We start from the raw sequence: 21,038 nt of genomic DNA on the forward strand, positions 1-21,038 counted from the left end.
AATTGAAAGCTGTGTATAATAAGGCTTATTTTGTTGGACAATGCACAGCTGCAGAGAGTATTTTAAAATAATTATATTCAGATCGCCATTGGAAATTATCACCGTATTAGGAGGCTTCCACAGGCTACGAGGCAGCGCGCCACTCCACTGTCCCAAAAATTAGCGTGTAACACTTTTTTCATTGACATTGGAAAAAATCTTTCCGTCGTATTTTTTAAACTGATATCAGAACGTGTCTGGGCCTTCAGTGCCAAGTGTTCGGTGCCTAGGACTCCGGAGAGGAAGACGGCAAGTTTAGGCAGGCTAGAGGATCACGGGTTGCGGCCGCCATGACAGCGTTCTTTTTGAATTCTGGAGTCCCAATTCCTAGCTTAACCACAATTTTTATTTTTATTATAAGTATCTTAACAACCTATTTACTTTTAACACTTCGTAGCGGCGCCATGTGGCCACGCTGTTGCGGTGCATTAATTTTAAATCAATCAATCAAGTAATCATTGTTCCTTAGAAGAATATTCCCGAGTATAGTTCCTTTATATATATATATATATATATATATATATATATATATATATATATATATATATATATATATATATATATATATATATATATATATATATATATATATATATATATATTACCAGGAACGGAGAAAAGTGTTTTTTTTTTTTTTTCATCAATCAAGTAGTCTTCAGTGTTATTGTTTTGTGGTCAAAGATTTTATTTACAGTTAAATTTCACATCGCAGCTCACTGAAAAAGATGAGTGTGTTAAAGGCAAGACCCAGCAGGAGGAGGATGAAGGCGCCCTGCGTGTGGTTAATGGTGAGGGTTGGTAGACCATCCTCGTTTGATGCCCTTGGTTCTGCCTGGCCTTCGTGACCTGCAGCGTGACGTTGCCGTTGTCTCCTCTGACTTCTAAGTTTCGTCTCCCTCATCAAGTCTCCTGTCCACTTATCATAGAGGCCAGCCTGTGGACAAGTCACTCAATCGTGCACTTTGTCAGAATTCAAGTATTTAATAAAGAACGTGTGTGTGTGTGTGTGTGTATGTGTGTGTGTGTGTGTGTGTGTGTGTGTGTGTGTGTGTGTGTGTGTGTGTGTGTGTGTGTGTGTGTGTGTGTGTGTGTGTGTGTGTGTGTGTGTGTGTGTGTGTGTGTGTGTGTGTGTGTGTGTGTGTGTGTGTGTGTGTGTATTTATTTATTTATTTATTTATCTTTATTTATTTATTTATTTATGCATCTATGTATCGTCTAATGGAATATGTGACATAGGAAAGAATATTAAGATTTAAAATAATCAACAAGATTCACCTCCAAGGTGGCCACGATTAACCCGTCCAAGTGAGCCTTGTACGGCGCATCGTGCGGGATTGGCCATCCGGAAGGGGTGGGAGAGACGGACCCACGAGCGACGTAGAGAGGGGTGCTGCCGTCTTTCTCCGTAAACTTGTCCAGAATTTGATACTGAATGTACTTTCTTGCATCTAGGTGGCCGCTTCTGCGAAAACAAAGTTATCAAAATTTATAATCTCTGAACTTATGCATGTGGGTGAATTTTATTTCACCCTAAGAAATTTACTTCCTTGTGCAACTTATTCCCTGTGCAACTTATTCCCTGTCACCCTTGGGTAAGTTATAACAACTGCCAAATATGTGAGACAAAAGGCACGACCATGCCAACATGCAGCAGCACTGGTGGATTTGACGGTAATGAGACGATGTTTTTTTTTTTCTATACTATAGCTAGAATTCCACTCTCTATTTAAGTGGCACGATGACTTGATAAGATGGCCATGCAGTATAAAAGAGTGTGACGTCAGTGCGTAACAGAGGAGAACTGAGAGCGGCAGTGGTTAGTACATGATGATGATGCTGCCTCATCGACCCCCGGTAGGAGGAGTGGGGGCATCTAACAGAACTAATTCTCGTATGAATTTAATTAGGGTGCGGAACACGCTGTACGAAGAATCCTGCAACTGTTGTGGTCTAAGGACTGAAGTAGGATAGGGAACGGTCTCATTATAAAGGGGCAGTGATAAACTAATGTATGCTGTCGATGTTTGCTCTAGATGTCTGTGGCCAGCTGTGCAAAGCATAGGGTGTAGTAAGGTTATTCACGAGACTACCACTTTCCACTACAGACCGTCAGATCTAAGAGTGTGAATGATGTAAATACGAGTATGAGTGTATGATACGTGTATGATATGGGACTAACGGCCTGGTATACAGATGTGTGTATTTATTTATTACAATTGTTTTTCCCATTATTATTAGTGTTACTGTTACTAGTGTTATTATGTTATTATTGTTATTACGTTATTCTCCCACAATTTTGGTTACTTTTGAAACCTTTGTAGCGTCGCGATATGACTACTATGTTGCTGCACTTTATTTTGAATCAGTCATTTAATCTGCAACTCTTTAAAGCATTACATCGTTATTTTTCTTTCCGTTACCTTTTCACCAACGCCATCTTGAGCCCCTCCATGAGTGAAGGTCCAGGGTTCAAAAGATTGCCCAGAGCTTGAAATAATGGTGACTCAGAATCACTGTAGTATTTACGGAAGTGTTTACCGTAACTAGGAATGGTTATTCTGAAAAGAAAACAACCTGTAAATAATGCATTAAAAATTAATCCCTAGACCTGAATGTTTATGGTACATTAAGTAATGCTCGGATTGCGTAAGAAAAACAGCAAACATACGATAAATATTGTTGCTATGCTTTCTTGTTAAATAAGGTTTACTTCCTTTTCTCACTTGAACCCAATGACATTGGAATTCCTTTTTCTAGGTTTATCGGTGAGCCTTGGTTAAGTGTCTCTGGCACAGTAAAGTGCTGACGAGGTGTAATTATTACTGCATTTTGTCAGACATTGCCCGTGCTTATGTTTACGCTGTCCGCTATATACTGATGTCCATACACATGTAAATGTAAATCTCCTTCCCCCCTCTCTATCTCTTTCTCTTTCTTATCATAAATAGCAACAATGAATAATAAGATGATTGTAACCCCAGTATCTTTCTTTAATATGCATTGTACTTTTAAAGCAGGATGAATTTCTTCTCCGCCCTGAATGTACTAAACAATTACCGGCACACATTACATGTCAACGCTGTCGACGATTTCCTTGAGTGTCTCTGGGCGCGGAGGATACTTGGGAAGGGTGAGAGAGGCAGTTAAGTTACCGCGGTAGGCCACCCCGAGAATAAGGGCGAACACCAGCCAGGCAGCCACCAGAACCCTGCTGGAGGAGGTATAGGACAGCCTGCGGGGAAGGTTCTGGCCGAGCAGCATCCCCACCATGTCCTGGAACACTACCCCCACTCCCACGTTTGGGTGTCTATCATGTCCTGCACGAATGAGCTGTGGAATACATTTTTTGGTAGATTTATGATGTTTATCAACAACATTGTACAGATGTGAGTTGGTAATACATATATTTTTTTTTTTACCTGCCACAAAAGGAATGGCAAGAAGACAACATGCCCAACCATTGCTGACCACACTGCAGTAGACAGAGGATAGTAAATGCTTTTCCATCGAGGCTCCAGGTTGGGTTTAGCCAAGCCAAATGACGCATATGAATTTTCAAATAAGTAAGTGAAGTCAAATTTTTCGACTCGCTCAGGTAGGATACTATGAGTAATTGAAGATATCAGTGAAGTCTTCTCCTCCACCAGACTTGTTACCTTGGAAGGGAAATTACTCATCAGTAGATACATAATAAAATTAGAGTAACAAAAGAAAATGTTCAGGTCTTGAGAAAACTTATATGTTTTTGCTTAAGTGACTGGAGTTGTCTACGAAACTGGCATTTTGTTTTCCCATTATGGGAAGAGGTTAGTCACAGTTAATTCAAGAGATTAATCAAATGATTAGCCGCTCATAGAACAACTATCTGTTTAGGGGACTTAACATCCAAATGGTGGGATCACATGATGTAACTCAACAACTCACCTCAGTCCACGATGACGTCGGAAGGACGCGGACAGTAAAATTAAGAGCCGAGGCAATAGCATCCACCATGAGGTAGTCAGAGCCACGGTACACGATTGTCTTGGAACCATCAGCGGCCAGCACCTCTTCCTCGTCCCAGTAAGGCATGTAGGGTTCGGCTGTCACGTTCACTTTGGCACCGTAGAAACTTTAAAAACGTCCATTGCAATAGTATTTAGCGAAAACGCTATGTGTGGAGATTTCTGAGAATTTTCAATATTCAAAGTTTGCCAGTAGATTATTAAAAGTAAATACTAATTAAGAAAATGAATGTTTATCGTTTAACAGTTATTTGGAATTCTCAATATTCAAAGTTTGCCAGTAGGTTATTAAAGTAAATATTAATGAGTAGTAAGAAAATAAATGTTTATCGTTTAACAGTTATTTGGAACAACAAACTTTTGGAATTTGTCCTGGAAAAAGGAGACAGAAGAGAGGAGCTTGAAGCCGTGAGCTGGTGTCCATAAGGCGATCTTCACCATCTGGGAGCCACCTTTGCTGTACGGCAAGTACGTGTACATACCGCACCTGCACATATCCATAAGACTGTAATCGACACATACATTACACCACAACTTCTGTGAAAAAAATACTAGATTTAAATGCATATGTTACGTTCTCAGTTGTTTTAGCACCATATAATTAAATGGAATCATCTTTAAATCTGTGTCTCCGTGCAACTCCCAGCCATACTTCACATTACTAGATCTCTGGAGGAAGCAGTAGACACTAACCAAACTATTTTTACTCCCAGTGAGGTCTAAAGCACTGGATCGGGGGGTGCTGTGAACTCATCAATAACCTAGCTCTGGCCTCGCTGAACGTTTTCCTTTGTGTCTCACAACACAAGGGGGCAGTCACATTCTGGCTCTAAAGACAACTCTCTTCCTCCACACGAAACTACATGCACTTAATCACAAACACACGCTCCACTCAAAATTCAAAATTGAATATCGCTATATTGGCCTTCTCCGATCACATCATCATATCTGTATCTTGTCCTAACGCTCCAATCTCTCCTCAGCATTTCGGGACCTGAGAAAGTATTATTCTGATTTTATTTGGAATAATTACAGCTTCCGTGTCAGAGACTAGTCTCTGTGTGCTGAGCACATAACAGTCTAGCATGGAGGCGTACATGTTTCATTCTTTTTCCCGCACTAAACCTTCCAAATCTTGGTTTAACAAACCCCTTTCTCGTTTTATACATGATAGAGAGGTGGCCCACAAAAGGTACCGGAGCCTTCCATCACCTGAATCTTGTGTGCTTTATGAATCCGGAACCATGCCAAGTCTGTTCTCCAACTAGCCAAAAATTCCTTCATTAATAGAAAATTTCAAAACCTTTCTCCTCGAGATTTCTGGCACCTAGCCAAAAACATCTCCAATAACTTTGCTTCTTCATTTTTTTCTCCTTTATTTCAATCTGATGACACTACTGCCATCTGATTTATATCTAAAGGTGAACTCTTCGCTCAAATCTTTGCTAAAAACTCTACTTTGGATGATTCAAGGTCTGTTCCTCCCTCTCCTCCACCCTCTTACTACTTTATGCTACCCATTAAGATCCTTCGCAGTGATGTTTCCCATGCCCTCGCTGGCCCTAATAATCGGAAAGCTTATAGATCTGATGGGATCCCAAACTGTTCTCCCAAACTGTACCTCTGCGCTTAAAATTTGCCTACTCAAACTCTTCCACCTCTGTTTATCAACATCTACTTTTCCTTGCTCGAAGTCTGCCTACATACAGCCTTTTCCTAAAAAAATAAGTGACTCTTATAATCCCTCAAACTAACGTCCTGTTCTTTTGATTTCCTGCCTCTCTAACAGGAAGATTCTTAAATTTCTATTATTTCACAACCTTCTATCTGATTACCAGTATAGTTTTCCTCGAGATCGCTCTACTGGTGATCTTCTAGCTTTCCTTCCTGAATCTTGGTAATCCTCTTTAAGGGAGTTTGGGAAATTTTACTGTTGCCTTAGACATATCTAAATCTTTTGAAAGAGTCTGGCACAAAGCTTTGATCTCCAGACTACCTTCCTCTGGCTTCTATCCTTCTTTCTGTAACTTCATATTAAGTTTTCTTTCTCGCCGTTCTGTTGCTCCTATGGTAGACGGTCACTGTTCTTCTCCTACATCCGTTAACAGTAGTGTTTGTCAGGGTTCTGTCCTATCACTCACTCTCTTCCTTTTATTCATCAATGATCTTCTAAACCAAATTTCTTGTCCTATCCACGCCTTCGCTGATGATACCACCATGCACTTTTCACGTCTTTTCGTAGACTTTCAACCGTTCAGGAAATAAACAGTTCACCCATGGAAGCCACAGAATGCCTGACTTCTGATCTCTAAAATTTCCGGTTTAGGCAGAGCAAACTCGATTTCTTTATCTATCAACTCGACACAACCTCCCCAAAAGCTATCCTCTAAGTGACTGTCTTCAGCCTCTTTCTCATCGAAACAATGTCGCATTTCTTGCTATCTTTTATCGTTATTTTCACGCTAACTGCTCTTCTGATCTTGCTAACTATATGACTTCCCTCCTTCAGCGGACTTGTTCCACAAAACTTTCTTCTGATTCTCATCCATATTTTGTCAACCTCTCTAATCCAGGAGTTAACTTGTACTCTCAATCATTCATCCATTTCTATGGTAAACTCTGGAACTTCCTGCATGCTTCTATATCTCCTCCTTCCTATGGCTTGAACTCTATGAACAGTGAGGTTTCAAGACACGTATCCATTAATTTTCGATGATTCTCTTGGCTTCTTTTTTGGGACTGGCACCTCAGTGGGATTTTATTTAACTCTTTTTATTCCCTTGGCCAGTGACCCTCTTACATAAAAAAAATTTAAAAATTGTCCGCACGTGCAGTGGCAGTGGTGAACAACAAATATACGAGATGAAGGCTCTCCTATACATACATATATCTCTATAAATGACATAATATCGGTACCGGGGCTGCTCAGCGTCGCCCTCCATGTTGAGGAAGACTGTGTTCATCATGGAGAAAGTCCAGTGGGCGGGCAGAAGGGTTTGGAGCTGCGGGATTGTCAGGCGGCTCACCACCACCAGCTTGGTGGTCCACACCAGCAGCCTTCCCTTCAGAGACCACTCGGCGAATGCGATGAGAAAGTCAGGATCGAGACTCACCACCACCACCATCGAGCACCACGACAGCTGACGCACCTGCTGACGAAGGACACGCTGGCTGACTCTGGCAACAGTGCAACTTCGCTATCAATAATACGGCGATAAACAATATTGTCCTTCCACCAATGAGTGATATAGCGAACTGCCACTCTATGACTGCCACCTCATTCTCATCACTATCTACTCGTATCATCCCAAGTCGTATTTACGATGTCGTCACATCGTTTACACCACACAAGGAGGAGGAGGCAGTAGCCACGTGCAAAACTATGATTCCTCCCAGCGACGCCTCTTAAGCACTGGCCTAAGCAAATGTGAACTCGCTTTTGATCCACCTATAAACTCCCTGAACGTTTCCCGTTGTGCCTCATTGCACAACTGTCCTCCAAAGATAACATTATTACTTCACTCAACACTACATGAACCTAACGCACGTACACATTTTTTTTCAAAACTCAAAATATCTTCTCTAACACCACCTTCTGAATGCACGCATAGGGAGAGTAGCAGAAATGCCCTTAGGTCGGACTGCTCTTCTAATCTCGAGAGATATTGTCTTGACACCCGCACTCAAATTTTTCCACATTCACTTCTGCAATTTTCGCGTCCTTACATCTAATTATCAAATTGTTGAACTTCACTTTTCTTCTTATATTCCTTACCGAAACACAGGTTCTGAGGCTAATAACATTAATCTATTTTCTGATCCCTCCTACTTTCTCTATCTTCACTTTCAATCCAAAGCTGGATGCTGCATCTCATATTTACACTCTTGAATCTTCCAAATTTTCTGCGTCAGAGCTCCGATTTTAGTCACTCTCAAACTAATATATATGTGCTGTATACCTCGGTCATAACTCTACTAACTAACTTTTTTTCTTATTTAACCTCCAAAAAGTAGCCTATCCTTACTCTTTTCTTTCGTGGAGATCTCTATTCTTGGAGACTTCAGTTCCCATCACCAATGTGCCTTTCTCATACCTTCACTGACCAACCTGGTAAACTAGCCTTTAAATTTGGCATCCTCCACGAAATAGAGCAATGAGTGCAGCATCCTACCACTCCACCTGATCGTCTTGGAGATACGTCCAACATTCTTAACCTTTTCCTAACCTCAAAAGTTGGTTAAACCTTTGATGTTGCCTTAAGTATATCAAAACCATTTGATAGGGTCCGGTATAAAGATTTAATTTCCAATTTACCCTCCAAGGGTTTTTATCCTTCTCTTAGTAACTCCAACTCAAGTTTCCTTTCTGACCGTTCTAATGCTTCTGTGGTAGATGTTCTTACTGTTTTTTCCCCCATGTGGTGTTTCTCAGTTTTCTGCCCTATCACCTACACACACACACACACACACTCTCTCTCTCTCTCTCTCTCTCTCTCTCTCTCTCTCTCTCTCTCTCTCTCTCTCTCTCTCTCTCTCTCTCTCTCTCTCTCTCTCTCTCTCTCTCTCTCTCTACCTTAAGCTAGGCCTCTTCTTACACTAAATAAAACTATTTTGTACTGTTACCTGTGTGAGAGCAACGTAAGAACCCATGTCGTCTATTCGTCTGCTATATGATAAACAGGCAGAAAAGTACTTAGTAAAGTACATCACATGGGCAAACCGTTCTGAGTTACCTACTTGACGTGCTAAGGGGATCAACTTCGACAGGCGATCAGTAATGGTGGTGTTTCTCTTCTCTAAATTCACCTCAAATGTTGCCATCACTTGCCACTGGTCCAACGCTGATTGTCCAAATACATCCTGAAAATAATACAAATATTAGGTAAATTATTGTATGTATAAGTAATTCGTACCAGATTCAGACCATTGTCTCGGTTAATCCAGAGTTTTCCTTTGGCTGATTCGGACCCATATGAACCACAAGAATAATTTTCTTTAACGTAGATCACCTGTAATTTGATAGTTACCTACTTGACATCAATGCCAGCCCGAGTGGTAACTTGAACTGTTGGTGAATCGGGCGTAAATGGGCCACTTAGGGATGTTGTGGATTATGTTGATCACACTTGGCTGCATAGTCAAGTGTGAAAATTCAGGAAACGGTTCCGTGCTCGGGGGCAGTACTTGGACAAATAACGATGTAGAAGGATGACATTATAAGTGGAACAGAATAGCCAAAAAATATTGAGGGTGCCATGGCACGTTGGAGGAAGGAATCAACGAAATACATTGTGCTTTTTTTATTTTTCTTCTCTTTTCCAGTAATAGTAATTTCCAGGTTTTTGGAGTTAAAAGTGGGACATTTATTATATAATATAATATAATATATATATATATATATATATATATATATATATATATATATATATATATATATATATATATATATATATATATATATATATATATATATATATATATATATATATATATATATATATATATATATATATATATATATGCACACACAAACCTCTTGAGTATCCTGCGTGAACTGAGTGTTACTACTTCACTTTGCTTGCATTACGTATTTAAAACGAGTTAGAATGAAAGAAAACATAAACGATATTATTTGTGATTTTTAGACACAGTTACCGCAAAACACTGATAACTTGCTGGAAAAGACGTAAACCAGGACAACCACCTGCATCATCACCGTCTCTCTCTCTCTCTCTCTCTCTCTCTCTCTCTCTCTCTCTCTCTCTCTCTCTCTCTCTCTCTCTCTCTCTCGAGTACACTACAAAGTTAATAAACAGCTAATGAAATAGTAAAGTTTCATAACATTACTACTTTTCCATCTGAAGTGGGACGACTACGTAAAAGCGGGACAAGCATTAAAAAAGCGGGACATTTTGCTAAAAGCGGGACAGACGTTAAGAAAGCGAGACTGTCCCGCCAAAAAGCGAGACTCTGGTCACCTTAATCATACGATACACACTGTTTACCTTCACGACGTCTGGAGGAGTGGTGGTACTGTCCGTTATGGCGATGGTGGTGCACGAAGCGTTTGGTGGACTCCGCATTAATTCTGCTGCACCACCAGTATGTAGGACGAGCTCCTGGCCGCCTGTTCATTCACAGTATTTACTTATTTGTTTGTAGTAGTGCTGCCCAATTATACATTTGTTTGTTATTATTTATTTATTTATTTATAATTGTATTAGTACAAGTAGTAGTAGTAGCAGCAGCAGTAGTAATAGCAACAGCAGTAGATAAGCAGTAATACCAATATGAACATTCTCTCTCTCTCTCTCTCTCTCTCTCTCTCTCTCTCTCTCTCTCTCTCTCTCTCTCTCTCTCTCTCTCTCTCTCTCTCTCTCTCTCTCTCTCTCTTTCTCGATCAGACCTCACCTCGCATTTTTGGACGGGCAGTTGCGACTCCAAGACAAGTTACCAGCACCAGCTTCACGAGCATATTGGTGCTCGGCTGCAGCGGCCACCACCATTGAAGCTGGCGTATACTAACTCGTGGCAGCGCAGCCCTGATTATATAGTGTTTCACAGAGGCTGCCTCACGTGCAGAAAACGTGTGATTCACCAGAATGTCTTATGCATATTAATTGGCTTTTGTGCAACTTCGCGTTTTGTAATAATTAAACATCTTTTGGACACACGGCTCCCTCTTTCACACACACACACACACACACACACACACACACACTATAAGTCTGAGTTCTTTTTTAAATAGGTAGGCTCACTCATTACCCCTCTGTTTAAAGAAAAGCACATATCGTCCATGGTTAGAGGGCAGGATCTGTTGACCATTCGTATCCCGAATAAATACGTCTTGTTGGTAGATGTATGGAGTAATTTCTAAGCTTGTAATTGATATTTTACAAACACTAAATCACGTTTTCCTTTCATCTATGTACTTTATACCAGAGACTAAGTAGTCTATAATACTTCATCATCCAAGAGTGTTGATACTGCAGAGTTCAGCTGGCGTGGCGTATACTATACAAGATGTAACGTCCCTTTGTAATCGATATGTTTTGTTTTCTGGCATGTATTTTCTGTATTAGGCACCTAATGAATGTATTCAGATATAATTTATTGGCAATTGATATCTTCTTTTTTTTTTTTTTTTTCAAGACGTTTAAGAATATTGTTGACGTGGGTCGACATTGGATGCCATCATCCGCTATATTTCTGTTACCGTTACTTACTTTTCCACAATAATTATCATTTCAAATTTATAATTATCTATAGCCTATAATGCACATCTGCAGAGAGTCCTTTAAAATAAGTATTCTGATTACCATTGGAAATTTTCTCTCTATCAGGTGCATTCCATGAGCTACGAGGCAGCCCGCCTTTCCACTGTCCCTAAATTTAGCGAGCAATACTTTTTATATTGGTATTAGAAAAAAATCTTTCATAGCAGCTCTTAAGTTGATATCAGAACGTGTCTGGGGCTTCAGTGCCAAGTATTCGGTGCCTAGGACTCAGTAGAGGAAGACGGCAAGTTTAAGTAATCTAGAGGATCGCGGGATGCGGCCGCCATGACAGCGTCCTTTCTGAATTTTGGAGTCCCATTTCCTAGCTAAACCACATTTTTTTTTTTTTATCATAAATATTTTAACCGGCCATCTGATTTGCTTTTAGTATTTTGTAGCGACGCCATATGACTGCGCTCTCGCGGCGCCTTAATTTTTAAATCAATCAATCAAGTGATATTCCTTAGTGTAGTTCCTTCATATATATACTACCAAAAACTGAAAAAATATATCTATCCGTGAAGTAGTCCTCGATTTTATTGCTGTATGGTCACAGATTTTATTTTCAGTTAAATCTTACAAAGCAGCTCACTGGAAAAAATGAGTGTGTTAAAGACGAAACCCAGCAGGAGGAGGATGAAGGCGCCCTGCGTGTGGTTAATGGTGAGGATTGGTAGACCATCCTCATTTACGGCCTTTGGTTCTGCCTGGCCTTCGTGACCTGCAGCGTAACGTTGCCGTTCTCTCTTCTGACTCCTGAGCTTCGTCTCCCTCATCAAGTCTGCTGTCCACTTATCATAGAGGCCAGCCTGTGGACAAGACACTCAATCGTGCACTATGTCAGAATTCAAGTATTTAATGTTGAACGTGTGTGTGTGTGTGTGTGTGTGTGTGTGTGTGTGTGTGTGTGTGTGTGTGTGTGTGTGTGTGTGTGTGTGTGTGTGTATATATATATATATATATATATATATATATATATATATATATATATATATATATATATATATATATATATATATATATATATATATATATATATATATATATATATATATATTCTTTTTTTATGTAGGAGGGACACTGGCCAAGGGCAACAAAAATCCAATAAAAAAAAAAGCCCACTGAGATGCCAGTCCCATAAAAGGTTCCAAAGCGGTAGTCAAAAATTGAAGGATAAGTGTCTTGAAACCTCCCTCTTGAAGGAATTCAAGTCATAGGAAGGTGGAAATACAGAAGCAGGCAGGGGGTTCCAAAGTTTACCAGAGAAGGGGATGAATGATTGAGAATACTGGTTAACTCTTGCATTAGAGAGGTGGACAGAATAGGGGTGACAGAAAGAAGAAAGTCTTGTGCAGCAAGGCCGCGGGAGGAGGGGAGGCATGCATTTGGCAAGATCAGAAGAGCAGTTATCATGAAAATAGCGGTAGAATACAGCTAGAGATGCAACATTGCAGCGATGAGAGAGAGGCTGAAGACAGTCAGTTAGAGGAGAGTTCATGAGGGCACATTGTTTTTAATGGAATATTTTATACAGAGATGAAAATATAAATTTGAAGTAATCCACAAGACTCACCTCCAAGGTGGCCACGATCAGTCTGTCCAAATGAGCCTTGTACGGCGCGTCGTGCGGTATTGGCCATCCACAAGGGGAAGGAGAGACGGACCCACGAGTGACGTAAAAAGGGGTGCTGCCGTCTTTCTCCGTAAACTTGTCCAGAATTTCGTACTGAATGTACTTTCTTGGATCTAGATGGCCGCTTCTGTGAAAACAAAGTTATTCAATATTCACCCGCTGTACTTACGCATGCGGGTGAATTTTATCTCATCAAAAAAAAAAAAAAATTACTTCCATGCGCTGCTTAATCTCTGTCACCTTTGGGTTAGTTATAACAACTGCCAAATCTCTGAGACGAGAGGCATGATCATGCCAATGTGCAGGAGCATTGGTGGATTTCACTACAAGCAAATGACGTCATTGCTTTACAATAGATAGATTTTTACTGTATTTCAGTTGCACGATGACTTGATAAGGTGGTCGTCCACTGTAAAAGAGAGTGACGCCAGTGCGTAATAGAGGTGAATGAATGAAGAGCGGCAGTGGTTAGTGCATGACGATGAAACTGTCTCGTCGACCACTGGTACAAGGCGTGAGTACATCTAGATTTGTTTTTTACAATTGTTATTCCCATTATTAAAACATCAGAACATAAGAAATAAGGGAAGCAGCAAGAAGCCATCAGGCCTTCACGTGGCAGTCCCTGTATGAAATATACCTACCTATTTCCACCTATCATCCTTATCAATAATTATAAGTTCACATTTTTATCGTTACTGTTATAATTTCATTATTATTACTATTTTATTACTCTGCCAAAATTTTGGTTACCTTTCAAAACTTCTTAGTGTCGCAATATTACTACTATGTTGCAACACTTTATTTTAGATCAGTCAATTAATCTGCAACTCTTTAAAGCATTACATCGTTATTATTCTGTCCCTTACCTTTTCACCAACGCCATCTTGAGCCCCTCCATGAGTGAAGGTCCAGGGTTCATAAGGCTGCCCAGAGCTTGAAATAATGGAGACTCAGAGTCACTGTAGTATTTACGGAAGTGTTTACCGTAACTAGGCATGGTTATCCTGAAAAGAAACCAGTCTGTGAATAATGCATAAAAATTCATCCCTAGACCTGAATGTTTACAGTACATTAATAATTGGATTCCATAAGAAAAGCAATAAGCATATGATAAATATTGTCGTCGTGCTTTCGGCATTCTATCTCATGTTAAATAAGGATTGCTTTCTTTCCTTGCTTCAACCGAATGGGAATGGGGCGCCTTTCCAGGCTTTATCGGTGAACCTTGGTTACTTGTATCTGACACAGAATACCGTGCAATCTAACTGTAATTATTACTGCATTTGGCAAATATCGCCCATATTTTTTTTTTTTCTGTCCGCCATATACGTATGTCCACACACATTTAAACATAATTCTCTCTCCCTTTCTCTCTCTCTCTCTCTCTCTCTCTCTCTCTCTCTCTCTCTCTCTCTCTCTCTCTCTCTCTCTCTCTCTCTCTCTCTCTCTCTCTCTCTCTCTCTCTCATTATAAGTAGCAATAAAAAAAACAATATCATTGTAATCAAGATCATTTCTTTAATACCTACTATACTTCTAAAGGAGGATGAATTTCTTCTCGGCCCTGAACGTACAAAACAATTACCGGCACACATTACATGTCAACATTGTCGACGATTTCCTCGAGTGTCTCTGGGCGCGGTGGATACTTGGGAAGGGTGAGAGAGGCAGTCAAGTTGCCCCGGTAGGCCAGTCCGAGTATGAGAGCGAACACCAGCCAGGCAGCCACCAGAACCCTGCTGGAGGAGGTGTAGGACAGCCAGCGAGGAAGATTCTGGCCAAGCAGCATCCCCACCATGTCCTGGAACACTGCCCCCACACCCACATCTGTGTGTCCATCATGTCCTGCACGAATTATCTGTGGAATACGGTGTTTAGTAGATTTATGGTGTTTATCAAAAGCACTGTACAGTTGTGAGTTGATAATTAATTTTTTTTTTACCTGCCACAAAAGAAATGGAAAGAAGACAACATGCCCCATCATTATTGTCCACACTCCAATAGACAGAGGATAGTAGATGCTTTTCCATCTTGGCTCCAGATCAGGTTTAGCCATGCCAAATGACCCATATGCATTTTCATATAAGTAAGTGAAGTCAAATTTTTCGACGCGCTCTGGTATGATATTATGAATAATTGGAGATATCAGTGAAGTCTTCTCCTCCACCAGACTTGTTACCTTGAAAGGGAAATTACTCATTAGTAGATACGTAATAGAATTAGAGTAACGAAATAAAATTTCCAGGTCTTCAGTTTAATTGACTGAAATTGTCTAAGAAAGTGCAGTTTTTTTCCCCCATCATGGGAAAAAGTTAGTCACAGTTAATTCAAGAGACTAATCAAATGATTAGCCGTTCATAGAACCAACTATCTGTTTAGGGGACTTAATATGCAAATGGTGTGATCACATGATGTAACTCAACGACTCACCTCAGTCCACGATGACGTCGGAAGGACGCGGACAGTAAAATTAAGAGCCGAGGCAATAGCTTCCACCATGCGGTAGTCAGAGCCACGGTACACGATTGTCTTGGAACCATCAGCGGCCAGCACCTCTTCCTCGTCCCAGTAAGGCATGTAGGGTTCGGATGTCACGTTCACTTTGGCACCGTAGAAACTTTAAAAACGTCCATTGCAATAGTATTTAGCGAAAACGCTATGTGCAAGATTTCTGAGAATTCTCAATGTTCAAAGTTTGCCAGTAGATTATTAAAAGTAAATATTAATGAGAAGAAAATGAAGATTAAGCATTTAACTGTTATTTGGATCAACAAACTTTTGGAATTTGTCCTGGAAAAAGGAGACAGAAGAGAGGTGTTTGAAGCCGTGAGCTGGTGTCCAGAAGGCGATCTTCACCATCTGGGAGCCACCTTTGCTGTACGGCAAGTACGTGTACATACCACACCTGCACATATCCATAAGACTGTAATCGACACATACATTACACCACACCTGTTGTGAAATAATTACTAGATAGGAATGTATATATTACAGCCGCAGCTGTTTCACCGCCATGAAATTAAATGGCATCATCTTAAATAAATCAGTTACTCCACGCTCGGTGCAACTTCCAGCCATACTTCACATTATTACATCATGTTTGCCCAGCGTGTTGTGGCAGTGATGAACAACGAATATACGAGATGGAGGCTTTCCTGTACATACATATATCAATACAAATGACAATACATCACTACCGGGGCTGCTCAGCGTTGCCCTCCATGTTGAGAAACACTGTGTTCATCATGGAGAAAGTCCAGTGGGCGGGCAGAAGGTCCTGGAGCTGCGTAATTGTCAGGCGGCTCACCACCAGCAGCTTGGAGGTCCACACCAGCAGCCTTCCCTTCAGAGACCACTCGGCGAATGCGATGAGAAAGTCAGGATCGAGACTCACCACCACCACCATCGAGCACCACGACAGCTGACGCACCTGCTGACGGAGACACGCTGGCTGTTTCTGGCAATAGTGCAACTTCGCTAACAATAATACGGCGATAAACAATATTGTCCTTCCACCCATGAGTGATATAGAGAACTGCCACTCTATGACAGCCACTTCATCCTCATCACTATCTACTCGCATTATCCAGTAGTGTAAGAGTCTTACCCCAAGTAGTACTTACAATACCTTCACATCGTTTACGCTACACAAGGAGGCAGTAGACATGTGCAGAAACTAAGATTACCTCCCAGCGGTGCCTCTTCAATATTGGCCTTAGTAGATGTTGTGAACTTGTTTTTGATCCACCTATGAACTTCCCGTTCCGCCTCACTGCACAATGGGGCAGTCACTGCCTGTCCTCTAAAGATAACCTTATTACTTCACAGAACACTACATGCACCTAACGCACATACACATTTCACTCAAAACTCAAAATAGCTACTCCAACATCAGCATCTGAATCCACATCTAGGGAGGGACCTGAAATGTCTTCAGGTCAGACTGCTCTTCTACTTTCGACCGATATTGTCTTTTTTGTACAATAACTTCTGCAACATTCGCGCCCTTAAATCTAATTATCAGTCTGTAAAACGTTACATTTCTTCTATTCCTCATCGAAACACAGGCATCTGAGGCTACTGACATTAATCCCTATCCTTTACCCACCTACTTTCTCTCTCATCACTTTCAAAGCACACCTGGATGTTGTATCTCATACCTACACTCTTCAATCTTCCAAATATTCTACCTCTGAATTCTGACTCCAGTCACTCTCAAACTAAATATATCTGTGCTGTATACCTCGCTCCTAACTCCTCTTATCATATATATATATATATATATATATATATATATATATATATATATATATATATATATATATATATATATATATATATATATATATATATATTTTTTTTTTTTTTTTTTTCCTATTTGACTTCCACAGTGGAGGACATTCTTACTCTTCCCTTTCGCGTAGATCACCAACCTTGGAGACCTCAGTTTTCATCACCAGTGTGGCTTTCTTCTCCTTTCACAGACTAAACTGGTGAACTGTCTTGCAACTTTACTATCCACCATTCTCCACGACATGGCAATAAGTGCAGCGACCAACCATTTCCCCTGATCATCTTGGAGATGCACCCAACATGCTTGATGTTTTCCTAGACTCAAAGTTTGTTGAAACTTTCGCTGTTGCCTTACATATAACAAAACCATTTGATGGAGTTTGGCATAAAGCTTTAATTTTCAGCCTACCATCCAAGGGTTTTTATCCTTCTCTATGTAAATTCAACAAGAGTTTCCTTTCTGACCATTCTAATGCTCTTGTGGTAGATGTTCTTATTGTTTTCTATCAAGTCGTGTTCCTCATTGTTCTGCCCTATCTCTCTCTCTCTCTCTCTCTCTCTCTCTCTCTCTCTCTCTCTCTCTCTCTCTCTCTCTCTCTCTCTCTCTCTCTCTCTCTCTCTCTCTCTCTCTCTCTCTCTCTCTCTCTCTCTTTCTCTCTCTCTCTCTCTCTCTCTCTCTCTCTCTCTCTCTCTCTCTCTCTCTCTCTCTCTCTCTCTCTCCATTGCGCATCAATGATCCGCCAATTATGCTTTATTTACAGCTGCTAATTGTATCCGGCCATGAATGGAACACACTCCATATATAGAAAAACGTTCCACTCCTACTGTTCTCTTAAACATGGTGGAATCAAAAGTATTTCGTCCTATCAAATTCTCTCCTATGAATGTCTTCAGCCTCGCTGTCTTTGCTGGAAGGTCGTATCTCTTGCCATCTCCTGTCATTTCTTTCACGCTAACTGCCCTACTGATCTTAACTACCTGCTTCTCCCCACTCCCGCACCGTCGCCGTACAGAGCTTTCTATTTTTTCTTCCCTATTCTACGTCCCTAAAGCAGTAGCCAACCAGTCTTATCAGTATTTTATTCCTTTTACTGATAAAGTATGGAACTGTTTCACGACACTGTAACATTTCTGATAAACCTTTTGTCACTATACTGTATAGGGACTGGCACCTTCAGTAGCTTTTTTCTTTTTTTTGTTTGTTTCCTTAAGATAGGCCCCCTTTTCCTCTGAATAATACCATTTTGTAATGTTACCTGTGTGAGAGGAACATAAGAACCCATGTCGTCTATTCGTGTCCTATGTGATAAACAGGCAGAAAAGTACTTAGTAAAGTACATCACATGGGCAAACTGTTCTGAGTTACCTACTTGACGTACTAAGGGGATCAACTTCGACAGGCGATCAGTAATGGTGGTGTTTCTCTTCTCTAAAGTCACCTCAAATGTTGCCATCACTTGCCACTGGTCCCTCGTTGATTTTCCGAACAGATCCTGCAAATCATAAAAATATTAAGCAGAGTACTGTATGTATAACTAATTCCCAAAAGATTCAGACCATTGTCTCGAGCGATCCGGTGTTTTCTTTTGGCTGAATGTGAACTGAATATGAACAACAACAAAAAATTTATTTAACGTAGATTACCTGTAATTCGTTAGTTCCCTGCGTGATATGAGCGGCAGCACGAGTAGTTAGGTGAACTGTTGGGTTAGTGAGTCGGGTGTAAATGGGTCACTTAGGGATTATGTGGATTATGTTAATCACACTTGGCTGCAAAGTCAAGTGTGAAAATTCGAGGAATGATTCTGTGTTCGGGGGCAGTGTTCGGACAAATAACGATGTAGAAGGGTGACATCATAAGTAAATAGTAGATTCCACACACCAGAATAAAAGTGAGACATATATATATATATATATATATATATATATATATATATATATATATATATATATATATATATATATATATATATATATATACGAGTATATATATATATAGAGAGAGAGAGAGAGAGAGAGAGAGAGAGAGAGAGAGAGAGAGAGAGAGAGAGAGAGAGAGAGAGAGAGAGAGAGAGAGAGACACCTCTGAGTGCCCTGCGAGTGCCTCTAAGTACCCTGCATGAACTGAGTGTTACGACTTCACTTTGCTTGCATTACGTATTTGAGGTTAGTTAGAATGAAAGAAAACTTAAACGATATTATTTGTGATTTTTAGATACAGTTACCGCAAAACACGGATAACTTGCTGGAAAAGACGGAAATCAGGACAACCACCTGCCTCACCGTCTCTCTCTCTCTCTCTCTCTCTCTCTCTCTCTCTCTCTCTCTCTCTCTCTCTCTCTCTCTCTCTTGAGTACACTACAAAGTTAATAAACAGCTAATGAAATAGTAAAGTTTCATAACATTACTACTTTTCCATCTGAAGTGGGACGACTACGTAAAAACGGAACAAGCATTAAAAAAGCGGGACATTTTGCTACAAGCAGGACAGACGTTAAGAAAGCGAGACTATCCCGCCAAAAACCGAGACTCTGGTCACCTTAACCATACGATACACACTGTTTACCTTCACGACGTCTGGAGGAGTGGTGGTACTGTCCGTTATGGCGATGGTGGTGCACGAAGCGTTTGGTGGACTCCGTATTAATTCTGCTGCACCACCAGTATGTAGGACGAGCTCCTGGCCGCCTGTTCATTCACAGTATTTACATATTTGTTTGTGATAGCCCTGTCCAATTATACATTTGTTTATTATTATTTATTTATTTATTTATAATTGTATTAGTACAAGTAGTAGTAGTAGTAACAGCAGTATTTATTCACAGTATTTACTTATTTGTTTGTAGTAGTGCTGCCCAATTATACATTTATTTGTAATTATTTACTTATTTTTTTATTTATTTATTCATTTATTTATAATTGTAGTAGTAGTAGTAGTAGTAGTAGTAATAGTAATAGTAGTAGTAGCAGTAGTAGTAGTAGTAGAAGTAGTAGCAGCAGCAGTTGTAACAGCAACAGCAGTAGATGAGCAACAGTACCAGTATGAGCATTCTCTCTCTCTCTCTCTCTCTCTCTCTCTCTCTCTCTCTCTCTCTCTCTCTCTCTCTCTCTCTCTCTCTCTCTCTCTCTCTCATCAGACCTCACCTCGCATTTTTGGACGGGCAGTTGCGACTCCAAGACAAGTTACCAGCACCAGCTTCACGAGCATATTGGTGCTCGGCTGCAGCGGCCACCACCATTGAAGCTGGCGTATACTAACTCGTGGCAGCGCAGCCCTGATTATATAGTGTTTCACAGAGGCTGCCTCACGTGCAGAGAACGTGTGATTCACCAGAATGTCTTATGCATATTAATTGGCTTTTGTGCAACTTCGCGTTTTGTAATAATTAAACATCTTTTAGACACAAGGCTCCCTCTTTCATACACACACACACACACACACACACACACACACACACACACACACACACACACACACACACACACACACACACACACACACACACACACACACACACACACACACACACACACAGACACACTATAAGTCTGAGTTCTTATTTAAATAAGCAAGTTCACTCATTACCCCTCTATTAAAAGAAAAGCACATATCGCACATGGTTAGAAGGGAAGATATGTTGACCATTCGTATCCCGAATAGATACGTCTTGTTGGTAGATGTATGGAATAATTTCTAAGCTTGTAATTGATATTTTACAAACACTAAATCACGTTTTCCTTTCATTTATATACTTTATAACAAAGACTAAGTATTATATAATACTTCATC

General features: G+C 40.4%; 4 protein-coding genes and 1 long non-coding RNA gene across 5 annotated transcripts in view; 1 reads left to right on the plus strand and 4 right to left on the minus strand.

Annotated features, from left to right (window-relative positions):
- Nucleotides 1-13,464, plus strand: part of LOC135114475 (uncharacterized) — a 132,681-nt gene extending 119,217 nt beyond the window's left edge. Inside the window, exon 3 of the long non-coding RNA XR_010275513.1 lies at nucleotides 13,332-13,464. This is a non-coding gene — a long non-coding RNA (uncharacterized LOC135114475). The remainder of the gene's footprint in view (nucleotides 1-13,331) is intronic.
- On the minus strand, nucleotides 1,275-4,228 carry LOC135114471 (uncharacterized). Its single transcript, XM_064030372.1, has 3 exons — nucleotides 3,110-4,228; nucleotides 2,460-2,597; nucleotides 1,275-1,501 (listed from the first exon to the last, which is right to left on the minus strand). The coding sequence occupies exons 1-3, from the start codon at nucleotides 3,544-3,546 to the stop codon at nucleotides 1,285-1,287; spliced, it is 792 nt and encodes a 263-aa protein (XP_063886442.1). The 5' UTR covers nucleotides 3,547-4,228; the 3' UTR covers nucleotides 1,275-1,284.
- LOC135114472 (uncharacterized) lies at nucleotides 6,805-10,548 on the minus strand. Its single transcript, XM_064030373.1, has 4 exons — nucleotides 10,455-10,548; nucleotides 10,049-10,170; nucleotides 8,781-8,903; nucleotides 6,805-7,192 (listed from the first exon to the last, which is right to left on the minus strand). Exons 1-4 carry the CDS (start codon nucleotides 10,516-10,518, stop codon nucleotides 6,806-6,808), a joined length of 696 nt encoding a protein of 231 aa, XP_063886443.1. The 5' UTR covers nucleotides 10,519-10,548; the 3' UTR covers nucleotide 6,805.
- On the minus strand, nucleotides 11,363-16,863 carry LOC135114473 (uncharacterized). The gene is made up of 8 exons (XM_064030374.1): nucleotides 16,153-16,863; nucleotides 15,732-15,860; nucleotides 15,386-15,572; nucleotides 14,898-15,134; nucleotides 14,554-14,813; nucleotides 13,823-13,960; nucleotides 12,894-13,080; nucleotides 11,363-12,129 (listed from the first exon to the last, which is right to left on the minus strand). The coding sequence occupies exons 1-8, from the start codon at nucleotides 16,536-16,538 to the stop codon at nucleotides 11,890-11,892; spliced, it is 1,764 nt and encodes a 587-aa protein (XP_063886444.1). The 5' UTR covers nucleotides 16,539-16,863; the 3' UTR covers nucleotides 11,363-11,889.
- Nucleotides 16,836-20,595, minus strand: LOC135114401 (uncharacterized). The gene is made up of 4 exons (XM_064030304.1): nucleotides 20,393-20,595; nucleotides 19,815-19,936; nucleotides 18,505-18,741; nucleotides 16,836-16,865 (listed from the first exon to the last, which is right to left on the minus strand). The coding sequence occupies exons 1-4, from the start codon at nucleotides 20,454-20,456 to the stop codon at nucleotides 16,836-16,838; spliced, it is 453 nt and encodes a 150-aa protein (XP_063886374.1). The 5' UTR covers nucleotides 20,457-20,595.
- Nucleotides 20,596-21,038: the final 443 nt, after the last annotated feature.

Source organism: Scylla paramamosain, chromosome 27, assembly GCF_035594125.1.
Source record: "Scylla paramamosain isolate STU-SP2022 chromosome 27, ASM3559412v1, whole genome shotgun sequence".
Lineage (NCBI taxonomy): Eukaryota > Metazoa > Arthropoda > Malacostraca > Decapoda > Portunidae > Scylla > Scylla paramamosain.

Coding starts and splice junctions, on each gene's coding strand:
- LOC135114471 (XM_064030372.1), bottom strand. CDS start 3,546: ATGGAAAAGCATTTACTATCCTCTGTCTACTGCAGTGTGGTCAGCAAT. Junction 2,598..3,109: donor ATCGTCGACAGCGTTGACAT/GTAATGTGTGCC, acceptor TTTTCTTTTCAG/AATAACCATTCCTAGTTACG. Junction 1,502..2,459: donor AAGATGGCGTTGGTGAAAAG/GTAACGGAAAGA, acceptor TTGTTTTCGCAG/AAGCGGCCACCTAGATGCAA.
- LOC135114472 (XM_064030373.1), bottom strand. CDS start 10,518: ATGCTCGTGAAGCTGGTGCTGGTAACTTGTCTTGGAGTCGCAACTGCC. Junction 8,904..10,048: donor CTCCTCCAGACGTCGTGAAG/GTAAACAGTGTG, acceptor TATTATTTTCAG/GATGTATTTGGACAATCAGC. Junction 7,193..8,780: donor TGATCCCCTTAGCACGTCAA/GTAGGTAACTCA, acceptor CTTCGTCAGCAG/GTGCGTCAGCTGTCGTGGTG.
- LOC135114473 (XM_064030374.1), bottom strand. CDS start 16,538: ATGCGAGTAGATAGTGATGAGGATGAAGTGGCTGTCATAGAGTGGCAG. Junction 15,135..15,385: donor CGACGTCATCGTGGACTGAG/GTGAGTCGTTGA, acceptor TTCCCTTTCAAG/GTAACAAGTCTGGTGGAGGA. Junction 12,130..12,893: donor TGATCGTGGCCACCTTGGAG/GTGAGTCTTGTG, acceptor TCTTGTCCACAG/GCTGGCCTCTATGATAAGTG.
- LOC135114401 (XM_064030304.1), bottom strand. CDS start 20,456: ATGCTCGTGAAGCTGGTGCTGGTAACTTGTCTTGGAGTCGCAACTGCC. Junction 19,937..20,392: donor TGCCCGTCCAAAAATGCGAG/GTGAGGTCTGAT, acceptor GTGAATGAACAG/GCGGCCAGGAGCTCGTCCTA. Junction 18,742..19,814: donor CTCCTCCAGACGTCGTGAAG/GTAAACAGTGTG, acceptor TATGATTTGCAG/GATCTGTTCGGAAAATCAAC.